The 13,205-nt window shown below is 26.2% G+C and overlaps 1 protein-coding gene across 1 annotated transcript; it reads right to left on the reverse strand.

The window, feature by feature from the left end:
- Positions 1-8,411: 8,411 nt before the first annotated feature.
- On the reverse strand, positions 8,412-11,150 carry LOC130808880 (NEP1-interacting protein 1-like). Its single transcript, XM_057674419.1, has 5 exons — positions 10,657-11,150; positions 10,002-10,180; positions 9,157-9,240; positions 8,902-9,069; positions 8,412-8,814 (listed from the first exon to the last, which is right to left on the reverse strand). The coding sequence occupies exons 1-5, from the start codon at positions 10,811-10,813 to the stop codon at positions 8,692-8,694; spliced, it is 711 nt and encodes a 236-aa protein (XP_057530402.1). The 5' UTR covers positions 10,814-11,150; the 3' UTR covers positions 8,412-8,691.
- Positions 11,151-13,205: the final 2,055 nt, after the last annotated feature.

Genomic DNA, 13,205 nt, shown 5'->3' on the forward strand with positions numbered 1-13,205 from the left:
ACAATGTAAAATTTATTTCTTAAAATTTAATTTCTTAATTTATACAAATATGTCAGAAAACTTAATAAAGTCATGCATCGCACGAGCACTCTCTAAAGTAACATTAAAATAAAAGGATGGGTACAAGAATATAATACAAGCTCATTGAACTGATTATTTACCCAAGCTAATTGACAAAACAATGGTATAATATACTAGTATATACCAACTATTTTTAAAAGCGACTGTTTTTCAGTAAGATGGTCTCAAAATTATAAAGAATCCTTACTATCATAATTTTTGTTAGTTAGATTATTTAACTCATTTGTGGAGCGTGTCTCACATTGAAATCACTTCGTACTACAATTTGTGTTTATATATAGACTTCAAATGGGTGGTGACGAAGATTTGTACCAACGAGATAGAAGTTCTTGATGGACGAATTTGACATCATGGATTAGCGGATTATGAGGTCTTGGTATTGGAGATCCAATTGTCTGTAAAAACATATATAATATGATTAATTACATCATTTATATCTTGCACATAAATATGATTATTGATTCTTTCGTTGACACAAAAAGTAATTTTAAATGAAAATTTCTAATTTCTTGAACATGATTTTGTTTGTTAAATTTATAAGAAATGTTTTTCTTGTTTTGTAATTTGTAATTAATACGGGAATTTGGAATCGCTGACAACTCTTTGATAATTAAATTTTTATACTTTGATTTCCAGTTCGTATGTTTGTCCAAAAAAATCAACCAAACAAATATTATAGCAACTAGCTAGTATAAAATCCGTGTGATGATGTACAAAGTTGTTAGTATAAAGATATATATAAAACCCTTATAATGTTACAAGGCCGGCTATTAGAGGAGCACCATGAGCTACTGCTCAGAGCCCTAATTTATAAGGGGCCTCATAATTAAAATATGGGTTTTTTGTATTGTGTAGCAAAATTAGATGGATAGAGAGAGTTTTATAATTTTATGTATTCACACTCAATCTATTTTAAAAGATAATTATATAAATTGGTTAATAAATTTGTATTATTAGCTTGTGAATGATTAGGATATACTAGTATAAATTATTGTAAGTGAGCAATTTAATCTCTCTAGATTGTTTTTAATTTACTATTTTTATTATTAGTTCAATTAAGATAAATGATAATAGTGGTATAATCTTTAAACTTAGAAGGATTGGCTATTTGTATTTATGATTAATAGTTGTTGGTTCCATGTAATTATAAAATTTAATAATGTTTTAACATATTGATAAAAATTAATTCTACTAATTAAAGTATTGATAAACAAATTCATTTACAAATACCAAAATGTATTAGTGCGTAATTTTAGATTTTAGGGGCCCATAATTTAGATTTTGCTCAGGACCTCTGAAATGTCGGAGACAACCCTGCAATGTTATGGTTTTTATTGATTATTCAAAATATTTTTGACCTAATAAGCGAAATTTAAAACATCACGTTAAGGTTTTTATTCAATATAGCTTGCAAAAATAATGTCTGAATAATTTAGAAATTTTTTTCCTACAAAAGATATTGTTAATTTTAAAAAATTTTAAAATAAGTACGCATAATAGTAGATCATTTTTTGATCATTCTAATAAGATTTACTTAACTTAGAAGATTCGTAATTACTTATATGTTTTGATATTTATTCCTTTGATTGTAAAATTTACTCCAATTAAAAAGATTTAATTTTACTGTTGTAAAAATTAATTTTTTCCAATAAACGATCATTTTTAGATGCATTTTTTATATAAGGAATTTATTATAAGAAGTATTAAGTATCTAACAATTTTTTAAATATTTATTTGCTGATAGTATGCTGGAAGTATGATGCCACATTAAAACTTTGACATCCAATAATTTTGGTTATCATTTTATAATAAAATTATTAAATATTGTACTCTTTCCATTCTTTTTTTGTTATTCTTGTTTACTTTTCGCATAATTTTAAAGTAAACTTTTAAGCCTTAATATCTTTAAATACGTAATATAAAAAATTATAAAAGAATATATAATAAAAAAGTATGCCTTAAGACAAATCTAACAAGATTTCACATGAATATATTTTATCATCTACTATATGTTTTAAAACTCTTAATCAAATTTCTTTCTCCAAAATAAAATGTTTTAAATGGGAAGAATATTAGAAAACGAAAAACATACGCTTTTTAGAAAATACATTTTTGAAGAAAATTAGGAGGCAATGAAACGACATATAGTGAGAGTATAACTTACATTATCATTGGAAATGATAAATACTTCATTTATTCCATCTTCACATGATTCGTGTGAATGCCTATAATATAACTTATTAATTAGAATTATAAAAGTTAACTGTTGATCAAAATCCTAATAGTTAAAATTTATTAAATAAAATTCTCAAGAAACATTGTAAAAAATTATTGAATATATTAGATAAAATTCATCAAAAACCTAGTAGTTAAAATCTTAGGTTGGTCAGCACAATCTAGAATCGATAAGCAAAATCAGGATTAGAAAAGAACCTCATGTGGGGGCATTGAATAGGAACTGCGTATGCACTGATCGTAGTAAGGCTAGGACTAGGAGGCGGAATTATCTTGGCCGCATCACCATTATTAAGGTTTCTTGTTTCTGAATTAAGTAAAAGTGTTAGATTGCTTTTAACTTTACCTCCCATGGGACTTGATGATCCACTTTGAAAATGTGCCATAACTCAAGAATCACAAACACTTTTTTTTTTTTTTTTTTTTTGTTGTTGTTACTTTCACCCTTGATCACTTGTAGTATATTGGACTCTATTTATATGCCACTCGGTAATTCCTATAAAAGTTCATCTCAAAATAAATTTCCTAAAAAAGTACATGTAAAAGATAAAAAATAGAAAGTTAAAGTTAAAGAGGGAGGAAACAGAGAAAAGTATGTTCTAAATAAAGTAAGGATTTACTACCCAAAAGAGCATAACTACTAGGAAAATTTTTGTTTGGTTGAGAGTAGAACTAGCGATGAGCATTTACCACTTAAATTTTACTAGGAAATTTATTTTTCCTTTTCTTTACTCCCTCATTTATGACACGTATTTTATACCAATATAATATATATCTCATTACCTAATTGAAAATTCAAATATGTACGCTACTTGTTCTTAACTTTCAAGCGAGTATTTTTTAAGATATAATTAACAATATTCTCTTTTATAAATATAATAGATAGATTCTCGTGTCAAATACGACTTATAAATGATTTAAATAAAATATTACTAATTTGATACATGTATTTAAGTTATTTTATGACTCATAAAATCATATTTAAATTATAATTAAGTTTTTTTCCACATGTAACAATATCCTCATTTATAAATACATGTGTTTAAAATAATATATTTGATCATTTAATAGAAAATATTTCATAACAATCAAATCAAGTTTATTATTTTTTAATAAAAGCGAATATTTATTGTTGGTCAAAACAACAATATCTCGTTCATTTGCACGATAAGTAGTTAAACTAGTTGAGAAATATATATAGTTTTATTGATTATCGATTAAATATTTAGTTGTCTAAATGCCTCATAGACTCAACCAATTCTATGAACACTCATTTAATTTTTTAAACAGTATTTATATTATTGTTGCATAAATTCTATTAAATAAGTACAAAAATTGAATGTGAATATGAATTGAAATAAATCATTTATATGCATGGATAAAATTGTTAATCTATTTTAAAATATGAAATTCATTTATATATATTAATTTATATTATACTAAGATCTGAATGTAAATATAAGGAGTATAAGATATGAAAGAAAAATACATTTCTGAAAAAGTTATGTGGTAAACATTAATCTATTATATATATATATATATATATATATATATATATATATATATATATATATATATATATATATATATATTAAAAAATTTAAAATATGTTTTAATACAACATCATCATTATCATATTTAGTATATTATTCCACTCAAATGATCAGGGTCTAAGAAAGTTGAATGACGACATATCATACTCTTATCAAAGAAAATAAAGATATCACGGCCAATAAATCCATCAACTCGATAAAAATAATAGTAATTACATCACAATATAAATTATTATAATATATAGTTATTCAAATAAATAAATATTATAACAGCCTAAAGATCTTAAAATTAAGTTTCTACGAAAATCTTATAAAAATATGTGTGCATGGCACGAAAATATATATAGTTGTTAAAACTTGATTGTTAGTCATCAACCCTAATTTCCTATGTTTATATCAATGAACTTGTTTTTTTGTGTGTGATTTGGTTATTAATTTTCTTTAGTACTATTTCAAAATACCCTATTAATTAGGTTTAGAAAAATTTGGGATTATGTGCAAAACTTTTATTTTGCGTTTTTAGTAAATATATTTATTTTATTAATAAACTTAACATATATTTTATTATTAACTTTTCATATAGGAGAGAAAGAGAAGGTACTGTGCGGTTGATCACCTTGCATACCTTCAAAGACCCCCTGTTATTAATCCTAGTTAAATAGGAATAATAAACTTATATTTTAATTAACTAGCTGATAAATATAATAGCTTGATTGTGAAGGTGATGAATGATAATGGTGAACGAACTAAATTGAGCTTAAACATTGGTGTTTAATTAGGTAAATGGTGTTTTGGCAAGTAGTTTCTATTGTTTTTTTCTTGTATAGTTTTTAACTTTTTAGTTGGTTAAATAATAAGAAAAATGGTTTAATGGTTTTTAAGCTAGCTGATGAAAAACCGACTTTTCAACCAAAATAAAAAAAATTAAATAATAGCTTTTTTATTATTAGTTTTTGGTTTTTGGCTCAATTTTTTTCTAATAAACAACCAACTGTCAACAAATAATTTTTACTAAAAATCTTTATAACAGTTAACTTAAACAACTAATTTAAATAGTTGATTTATGAACCAATATTTTTAACTGGTCAATTTAATCAATAATTTCTGCTCACATCTCTAACTCAGAACTCATGTGTTGTCTGGCTGAAATCAGAAATGTGAATGAATGATTTTAATGAATTAAATCTTTGTAATTTCAATGACCACAATTACAATTCACAAAATACTATGCTCCCATCTCTCTCGCACTTCCAATACATTGATCTACCATTGCATTGCATTGATGATACTATATTTATTTTTCGCAAGGATGGGCCCAACATGTGTAGTGAATTATATATACTACACAGGGTAATCATTCAAACGTTAGATATTTTCATTATCACCATCATACTCGGTCTATCCCCTCATAGAAAAATCAGGGTCTTGGAAAGAAAGAAAGACAATAATTCATACCCATAAAAAAGAGTGCGGTTAAAAAATCCTTCAACTCAAGAAAGATCTTCTAAGAAGCATGATAACAACTTGAAACATTAGCGACGGTAAGAAATAATTTATATTATTGTATGAATGATATTAAGAGAAGAACAAGTGTGTCGATGTAAATGAAAAAAAGACGAGGATATTTCTATTAAAAGAAATATTGTAAACTTAAAGGAATGGATAAAATTAGAAATTATGGAGTACAGAGAATTTGTAAGCAACCCAAGACACGGGAGAAAAAGAGATATTGTATGGTAAAATGTGATAAATACATGGGTGAGATAAAAAGATAAGTTAAATATGAGATTAAAATTAAAAAAAAGTGTAAGTCAATTGTCATGAACAAAAAAGTAAATGTAGCTTAACCCATAAGATGGTCTAAAATGGAAATTATAGCAAATTTTATGAGAATGAGATGGGGGTAAAATGGTATAGAAAAGTCATGTATGAGAATACAATTTGTAACTACTTGGTATAATTTTTTGCTAGTATTTCGATGGATCAGTTCCCATATATTTTTTGGTAGTGCAGCTATAATTCAACATTAATTTTTAGTTTGAATATAACTATGCAACTATAAGTCAAAGAGGAAGGTTAGATTTTGATTTTTGAAATTGTAGAACACTTAAGGCTGCAAGTCAACAACAGGCAGCTATATGCCATATTACAATATTACTTGTATCAAACTAATTTTTGCACTATTTATTATTTTATAATAATTTAAATATTTCTGTTATTATAAGAGAAGAAACATAGTCATATTTAATCTTGTTGTATTCGTTTCGTTGCATATTTTTATAATGTCAAAGTTTTATAATTTTTAGTCATGTGTAACTCTAGATATAAACAATCCGACAAACGTATTAAATCACACACAAATTTATTTGATGCATGTACCTTGGAACGGAAGAAGAATATATCTTTGAAGAGAACACATTAAATATAATAATGATATAACTAAGCTCGTAATGCTTAAAACTCATGTCCACTAAAGGATCCTACTTCATCTGAATAATAATATGTACTTAAATCACAAAAAGGTTAATCAAAGTCCACTGAAATAAAATACTAATAAATTATTTACGTTCAAATTTGTTCAATTTAATACATCTATATATAACATGTAAGTTCAAATAAATTGTATTAGGATAGAATGATCACCAAAAACACAATATTGCATGACTGCATCGATCATCGGTCAAATCGTTTGCATTTTTTTATAAAACATATAAAAGTATATAATTTATTTCGGTTTCTCCAATCTCGCTTCATGTAGAGATGCCCTTTCTAGCCTATCAGAATAAAAAAAAATACATATTTTGGTTCTTTAATTATAAGTTTAAATTTTTTAATTTAAAAAGATTTTTTGATATAATATCAAAAGTAAACACGACAAAATTTATGTGCGTAAATTAATTTCACCTCTTATTTAATGTGGAATATTTAAGACTTTTAATTTTCGTTGACTTGTTGCATACTTTGATAAATAGTAAAATTTCATGTGAAAGTTTTACAATAATAGCTATTTTGTGAGAGACTAATTTTTTGATAAGACAATTTTAAAATGAGGAGACCATATATTAATAATTATATTAGTTGATTATTTAGCCTCTATATAAGAAGTATCTTACGAAAATTCCGTCTCGCACGGAAATTTTATGTTACAATAAAAAAGTAGTAAAAACAAGTGAAATAGACAAATGTTCTTAAAAATCAAACTAGAATTATTGACAAATCCATTAAACAGAAAGTTTCCCCAATACAGAAAGGAGACAACACATGGTTTTCCATAAAGCACATATTAGAGGGGCCTTTATGAAAAGCATTTAATACTTCATAGAATTGAAATTTTCATTGTTGGAGTCGCCATAGATGTCCAACTAGCAACTACTCAACAGAATTAAACATTAAATTTATAGTACTATTCCTATTATATTAAAATCAAGATTAATTTGGAAATCGAAGTTTCAAAGTTTAAGTTATTTGCAAATTACAGTTTTAGTTTTATTTTTTTTAAAATATAGCAACTAAAATATCAATATCAACAACATTCAAATCAAATCACAGATATTCGACCACTTAACTTAAAACTCTGACTATTAAAATAGTCAAAGTTTTGTGATTTGGCTTGAAATTGATACTTTGGTGGTTATGATTAAAATATAGCATTGGGGCTACAATTTGCAAACCACAAGAACTTTAAAGTTGTAGTTCGTAAAATTTTAAATGTGCCATATAAAAAAATCAGGTTTATCTCAATTAGAATAAATAATTTTGTTCTTTGATTTTACCATGTATTCAAGAATGGTAATATGACATAGAAATATTAACTTAGACGTTTTCAAAGAGTCAAAAGTAAAAAATTATTAAAATAACTGATGACCAAACTATGCACTAAAGAGTAAAGACAAAACAATATAAACCTACATAGTAAATAACTAGCTACAATCATTCAAAGTAAAAATTATTAAAAAAAGAACATTGATGATCCACTGAAAATAATTTTTACTAAACAACAATATGGAAGTCTTAATTCTTAACGATAAAATTAAACTATATTAATCAATAAATTAATTTTGATGGTTATCCACATAAATCTTCTTCTTCATTGAATACGATATGCCTCGATGAAAATTAATTTTTAGTTCATACGAGTAAATTTTATCAAGCTGATTGTGAGTAGTTGATAAAAAAGTCATCCAAAATGGGTTAGACTATGCATAAAGTTTCTTGCAAGTCTCAGCATAAACATTGAAACATGTTATTGGAAATACTTAATAATTACTCTCTCAGTTTTTAATGTTCTTCTCATATAGAATTTAGAATATTTCACTTTAAAAAAATAGAAATTTGACTAAGGTTTATCAGAGTTATATAAAGTAAAAGATAGAATACATACATATAAGATCTCATTAAAACTATCTTAATATATACTTTTTTTATTATACTATATTTTTTATAATTTTTTATGATGTATATTTGAAGATATTAAGACTGAAAAATTACAAATTACTTTGAAAACTGTAAAAAAGTAAATAAAAATAACAAAAAAAACGGCGGGAGCAGTAATAATGAAAAATCTCAAGGTCAAAGTTCGGATCAAATCAAAAAGTGAAAAAGAAGAGCATAATCAACTCTCAAAATTTTTGTACATGATCATCCATTCAAATACAACAATGCCATAAACAAAGGCATAAGAGCTATATATATAACTAATCTCTATCTGAGGCTGTTTTATGAGTATATTAATGAACAAAAAACAGCATCTCAACCAAAAAGATAAGAAAAAAGTAGTAAGAGTAAGTTAAGAAGGTCAAAAATAGCACAAGAGTTGAATACATTACAGATCCCTTCTGCACAACGGGCAGGAACCGTGCCTCATCAGCCACTTATCGATGCAGGGAAGATGAAACATGTGGTGACATTGAGGTAGACTTCGAACTATTTCTCCGATTTGGAAATCCTGAGTATATTACATCGGAATTTGTAAACATATATTGGATTCAAGAAATAAAAAATGCAATTAGAAAGGTAAAAAATAGTCTCGAACCTGAAGGCATACAGAACAGGAGACTCGTTCCCCTGAATCATCGATATTGTTTGTGTTTGTGATTTTGATCTTTGGTATCTTGTCTACTAAATCCCCCGGTAAACCCTTCACCCCGCCTATGTCAAATATATTCGTAACTTCCTCGAAGTTTGTTTCAACGGCACCCATCTAATGATCGATACATTAAGATTAGCAAGCAATTTTTGTATAAAGGGTTCCTTCCATAACTGGCTAAAAAAGAAAGCACATACTCACCTGACTTTGTACTGCACTAAGCATTGCTGGACCGATTCGTTCACGAACAAGCCTACCACTCAACAGGCTCGCGATCACATCAATCTATAAAGTCCAAGGAAAAGTTACTCAGCCTCCAAATTTAACAGTAAAAATTGGTTTGTTGTAAATAATGGTATTCCTATAACACAAACAAGAAAAAAGTCCAAAGAAACCCACTCAATCTTAACGAAATTCGGTGTTTTTAGCCCAAATAAAGATCAAAACACTATATCCAAGCCAGAGTATGAAGAATGCAATCATTTTCAAAGAATAACTTAACAAAAACAACCAATTAAAGACACAAAGTTTATTTAAGAAAAAGAAACTAAGAATGAAAGAATACACCATTAGTATCCACCTTCTCACACCACAAACCTAAAATGAGTTCATTGCACCATATTTTTCTTGAATATCCTATCTTGAACTCCAAAGAATCATGGACCGGCTTGGTTGAAGGTTTTACCTTTCACCTTATGATAAAGGTTTGCTACTCACCACTCTCTAGACCACTGTCACATGATTCACTAATCTACTTGCGAATTGCGAATAAAAAAAGCTAATTACAGTCAATTTTGGGCTATTTTAGGGTCATTTCGAGCGATTTAACTGGCAAATTATGTTACACTGCTCTAGCCTTACCCAAACAGAAATATAACGAGGTTTTCATAGACAAGGGTGTATTCCAAATTCCCAAATATCCAAGTAAGTTTCATTACAATCTCAAGTTAACACTAGTAAATAATAGTCTACAATTTCATATTAAATAGGAGTAATACAATACTAGATAAACCAACAAAGTAATACTTCACAAAATTCATTCCTACCAGGTAAAGAAGACAGCCAATTCCAGATTCATCTGATCTCCAAAGAACAACTGATGATTCAAAAACCTCAATTGAGAAAACAGCACCAGAAATAGCTCCAATGGCGGCTCCTCTTACAAACCCACTCTCTGTTTCTTGCCCTATCAATGCCCCAGTCATGGCTCCCAACAGTGTCCCAACTGCCACACCAATACATTATTATCATTATACTATATGACTCACAAAATTAACTTCCATCCTATTATAAAATTAATAAAACTCAATAACTATACCAAATCATCCTATCAAATCCTAGATTTTGATTAGTAATTTAGGAAAAAGCATACAATTTGCAATCTACTTAATCCAATAAAATGATCAAATCTCAAACAGTCCATTGATTTATCCAGTCAAAATTGATGAATTTTTATAATGATAAATGCCCACCTACACCTCTGTAAGACAATAAGTTTACAGTCAAAGTTCATGAATTTCCCATTTCCCCAGCAAGACCAACACACCAGATCAAATTAAAATTATCAAAAATTATTAAAAACCCAAATCAAATCAACAAGAATCATTAATTAACTAAAAACCCATATCAATTTTTGACACAAACAACAATTCTAAATGCATAAAAATATGAAATTCAAGGAAATGAACAAAAGGGGCAAACCTAATGCAAAGCAAAACGTGAAGAAGGCAGAGAAAAGACTTCCAAGAGTAACAGAAAGAGCAAAACTAAGGGTTCCACGAATTTTTTCACCCAGATTATACAAAATTGATGAAGAAGAAGCCATTGTTTGGGAAGATGGGTAAGAGTAAAATTCCATGTTTAGCTAGACCCCTTACGAAAAAAGTTGGATTGTTTGTTGTTTTTGGGAAATTGATTGATCAGGGATTTGGAATATACAGGGAAAAGAACAGAAATCTTAGTAGCTAAGGGAAACCTACGTTCACCAACTAGAATTTATAGCCTCTTAAATTTTCTCCCTCTTTCTTTCAGAAAATAAGAACATAATATCAATCGAATTAAAGATGGGGTTTTCTTGGGGGGAATTGAGGAATGGGTAAAAAGCCAAACGGGGTTTTAAAGGGTTACAAAAAAAGGTTGAAGATCGCTTTCATTGACACGAATTGATGGTTAGATTAGATATATAAGAAAAGAGGAAGAGAGAGAAAAAAAGAAACAAAATTATGAGCAAACTCAAATCATCCATATTAATTAAACTAAAATTTATTTTTTAAAAAAAAAGCTTTAAACAAAATACACTAATATTCTCTCATATTCAATATTTTTCACGTTCACTTTAAATGTCTCATTTGATTTTTTAATATTATTTATTAATTACTCTTTTTATAAGCTATGCTTTTATTTTATTTTATATATTAATATAGTCAAGTGAGATCTTGTTTGATTCGTCTTATTGATAATAACTTTTATAATTTTTACTCAAACACAATTATAGATATTTAAGATTGAAAACGTGCATTAGCAAATATGTCAAAACCAAATGGAACATTTAAAGTAAATGGGAAGGAGTATTATTGTTTCAATTTGATTTTTGCACGTTTGTCAATGCACATATTTAATCGTAAATATTTCTAATTGTGTTTCATTAAAAATTAAAAATTATTGACATTATAAAATTTACAACGAAATAAATTAAACAAAATCCAACATGACTATGCTTTGACTTATAAATTATGAAGAAAATACAAAATAAAAATGACCAATAAATAGTATCTAAAAACCAAATAGCACAATTATAGTGAATAAGAGGGTTGGGATTATTTTTATAATTTTTTTAAAAACTCATGGTAATCTTGTCTATATTATTATGTTTTTTTTTTTTTTTTGAAATTTAAGATGCATTAATGTGGATGGTTCTCATTAGCAATGTGAAAAAGAGATTTTGTTATTACTATAAGATGAAGTAACTACTCTTTTGGTATACTATAATAATTTCATGGTTACTACGTCTACTAGTGTCCAAATTGATTAAGTATCCTAATCAAATAAATTAATTATAGTTAGCAATTTTGGTTTTTGTTTTTTTTTTAATCAATTTAATTTTAATTGGTCTTGTTCGACGACAAGTAAATAATTGATTTTAGGTTATCAAAATTGGGATGGAAATTCATTGGCGGACTTAGCTTGTAACCTGGGGTTGCATTGGCAATCCCAGCCTCCATAAAAATTAATGTAATTTGCTGAACTCTTGACAATTTACTAGTTGGAAAATTACCTGATCTCTTATGACATTCGCCTCTGATATTATATTAAAAAATTAATCATACAATATTATAATTTTGCTGTTAAGTTACAAATTATAATCTAACAGTTATTTACCAAATGAAGTAAAATTATACAATATGAATGATGAAATTGTTTCTATAATAAAAATTTAGTTTTCCAAAATAAAAGGAAACTTTTTTGATAATTGAAATCATACAATCAAATGATTAGATAATTCTGTAATAAAAGACATAGAATGTCACTATTTCCCTTTAATAAGAATAACATAAATTAAATAGTCAAAATAAATATTTTTAGTAATAATATGAAACTTTTTTGGTAATTGCAATGAAAATATTTAATGTAGTATATTTTTTCCATAACGAATTATTGTTAAAATTTAAATATTTGGAGTATAATATTATATTTTAAATTAATATAATTTCATAATAACAATACACAATGTTATTTTTTTGTTTTGTTTTTTATCACTCTGTTATTGAATCTTTTATTGAGTAATTGTGTTTTAAAAATTTTAAATATATTATTACATTTTATTTAAATTACTATAATTTCTTAATGATAATATAAAACTATATTTTTATTGTTTGTTTATTGCTCTTAATCATTTATTGGAGTTTTTATATTGTTGCATTAATTTAAATATATTATTATTATATTTTTTAAATCACTATAACTTTATAATGTTAATATGATATTTTTTATTAATTTTCTGGAAAAATTACCTAAGAATAATTTAAATTTTTTACTAATGTCCTACAATAATCTCAACTTTAGATAAAATATAATAATCCCAAATATAAGGAGTGCTTGCTAAGAATCTACAAAGGTAAGCTCTTATCTACAAAACAAGTCATTTTGCATAAAAAAAATAAATACAAAATTAAATTATAAAAATGAAAAAATTTAATAAAATTAAAAAGAAATAAAGTAAGTTTTTTTATTATAACTTTTAATATTTAATA

The sequence above is a fragment of the Amaranthus tricolor genome, chromosome 3 (genome assembly GCF_026212465.1).
Source record: "Amaranthus tricolor cultivar Red isolate AtriRed21 chromosome 3, ASM2621246v1, whole genome shotgun sequence".
NCBI lineage: Eukaryota > Viridiplantae > Streptophyta > Magnoliopsida > Caryophyllales > Amaranthaceae > Amaranthus > Amaranthus tricolor.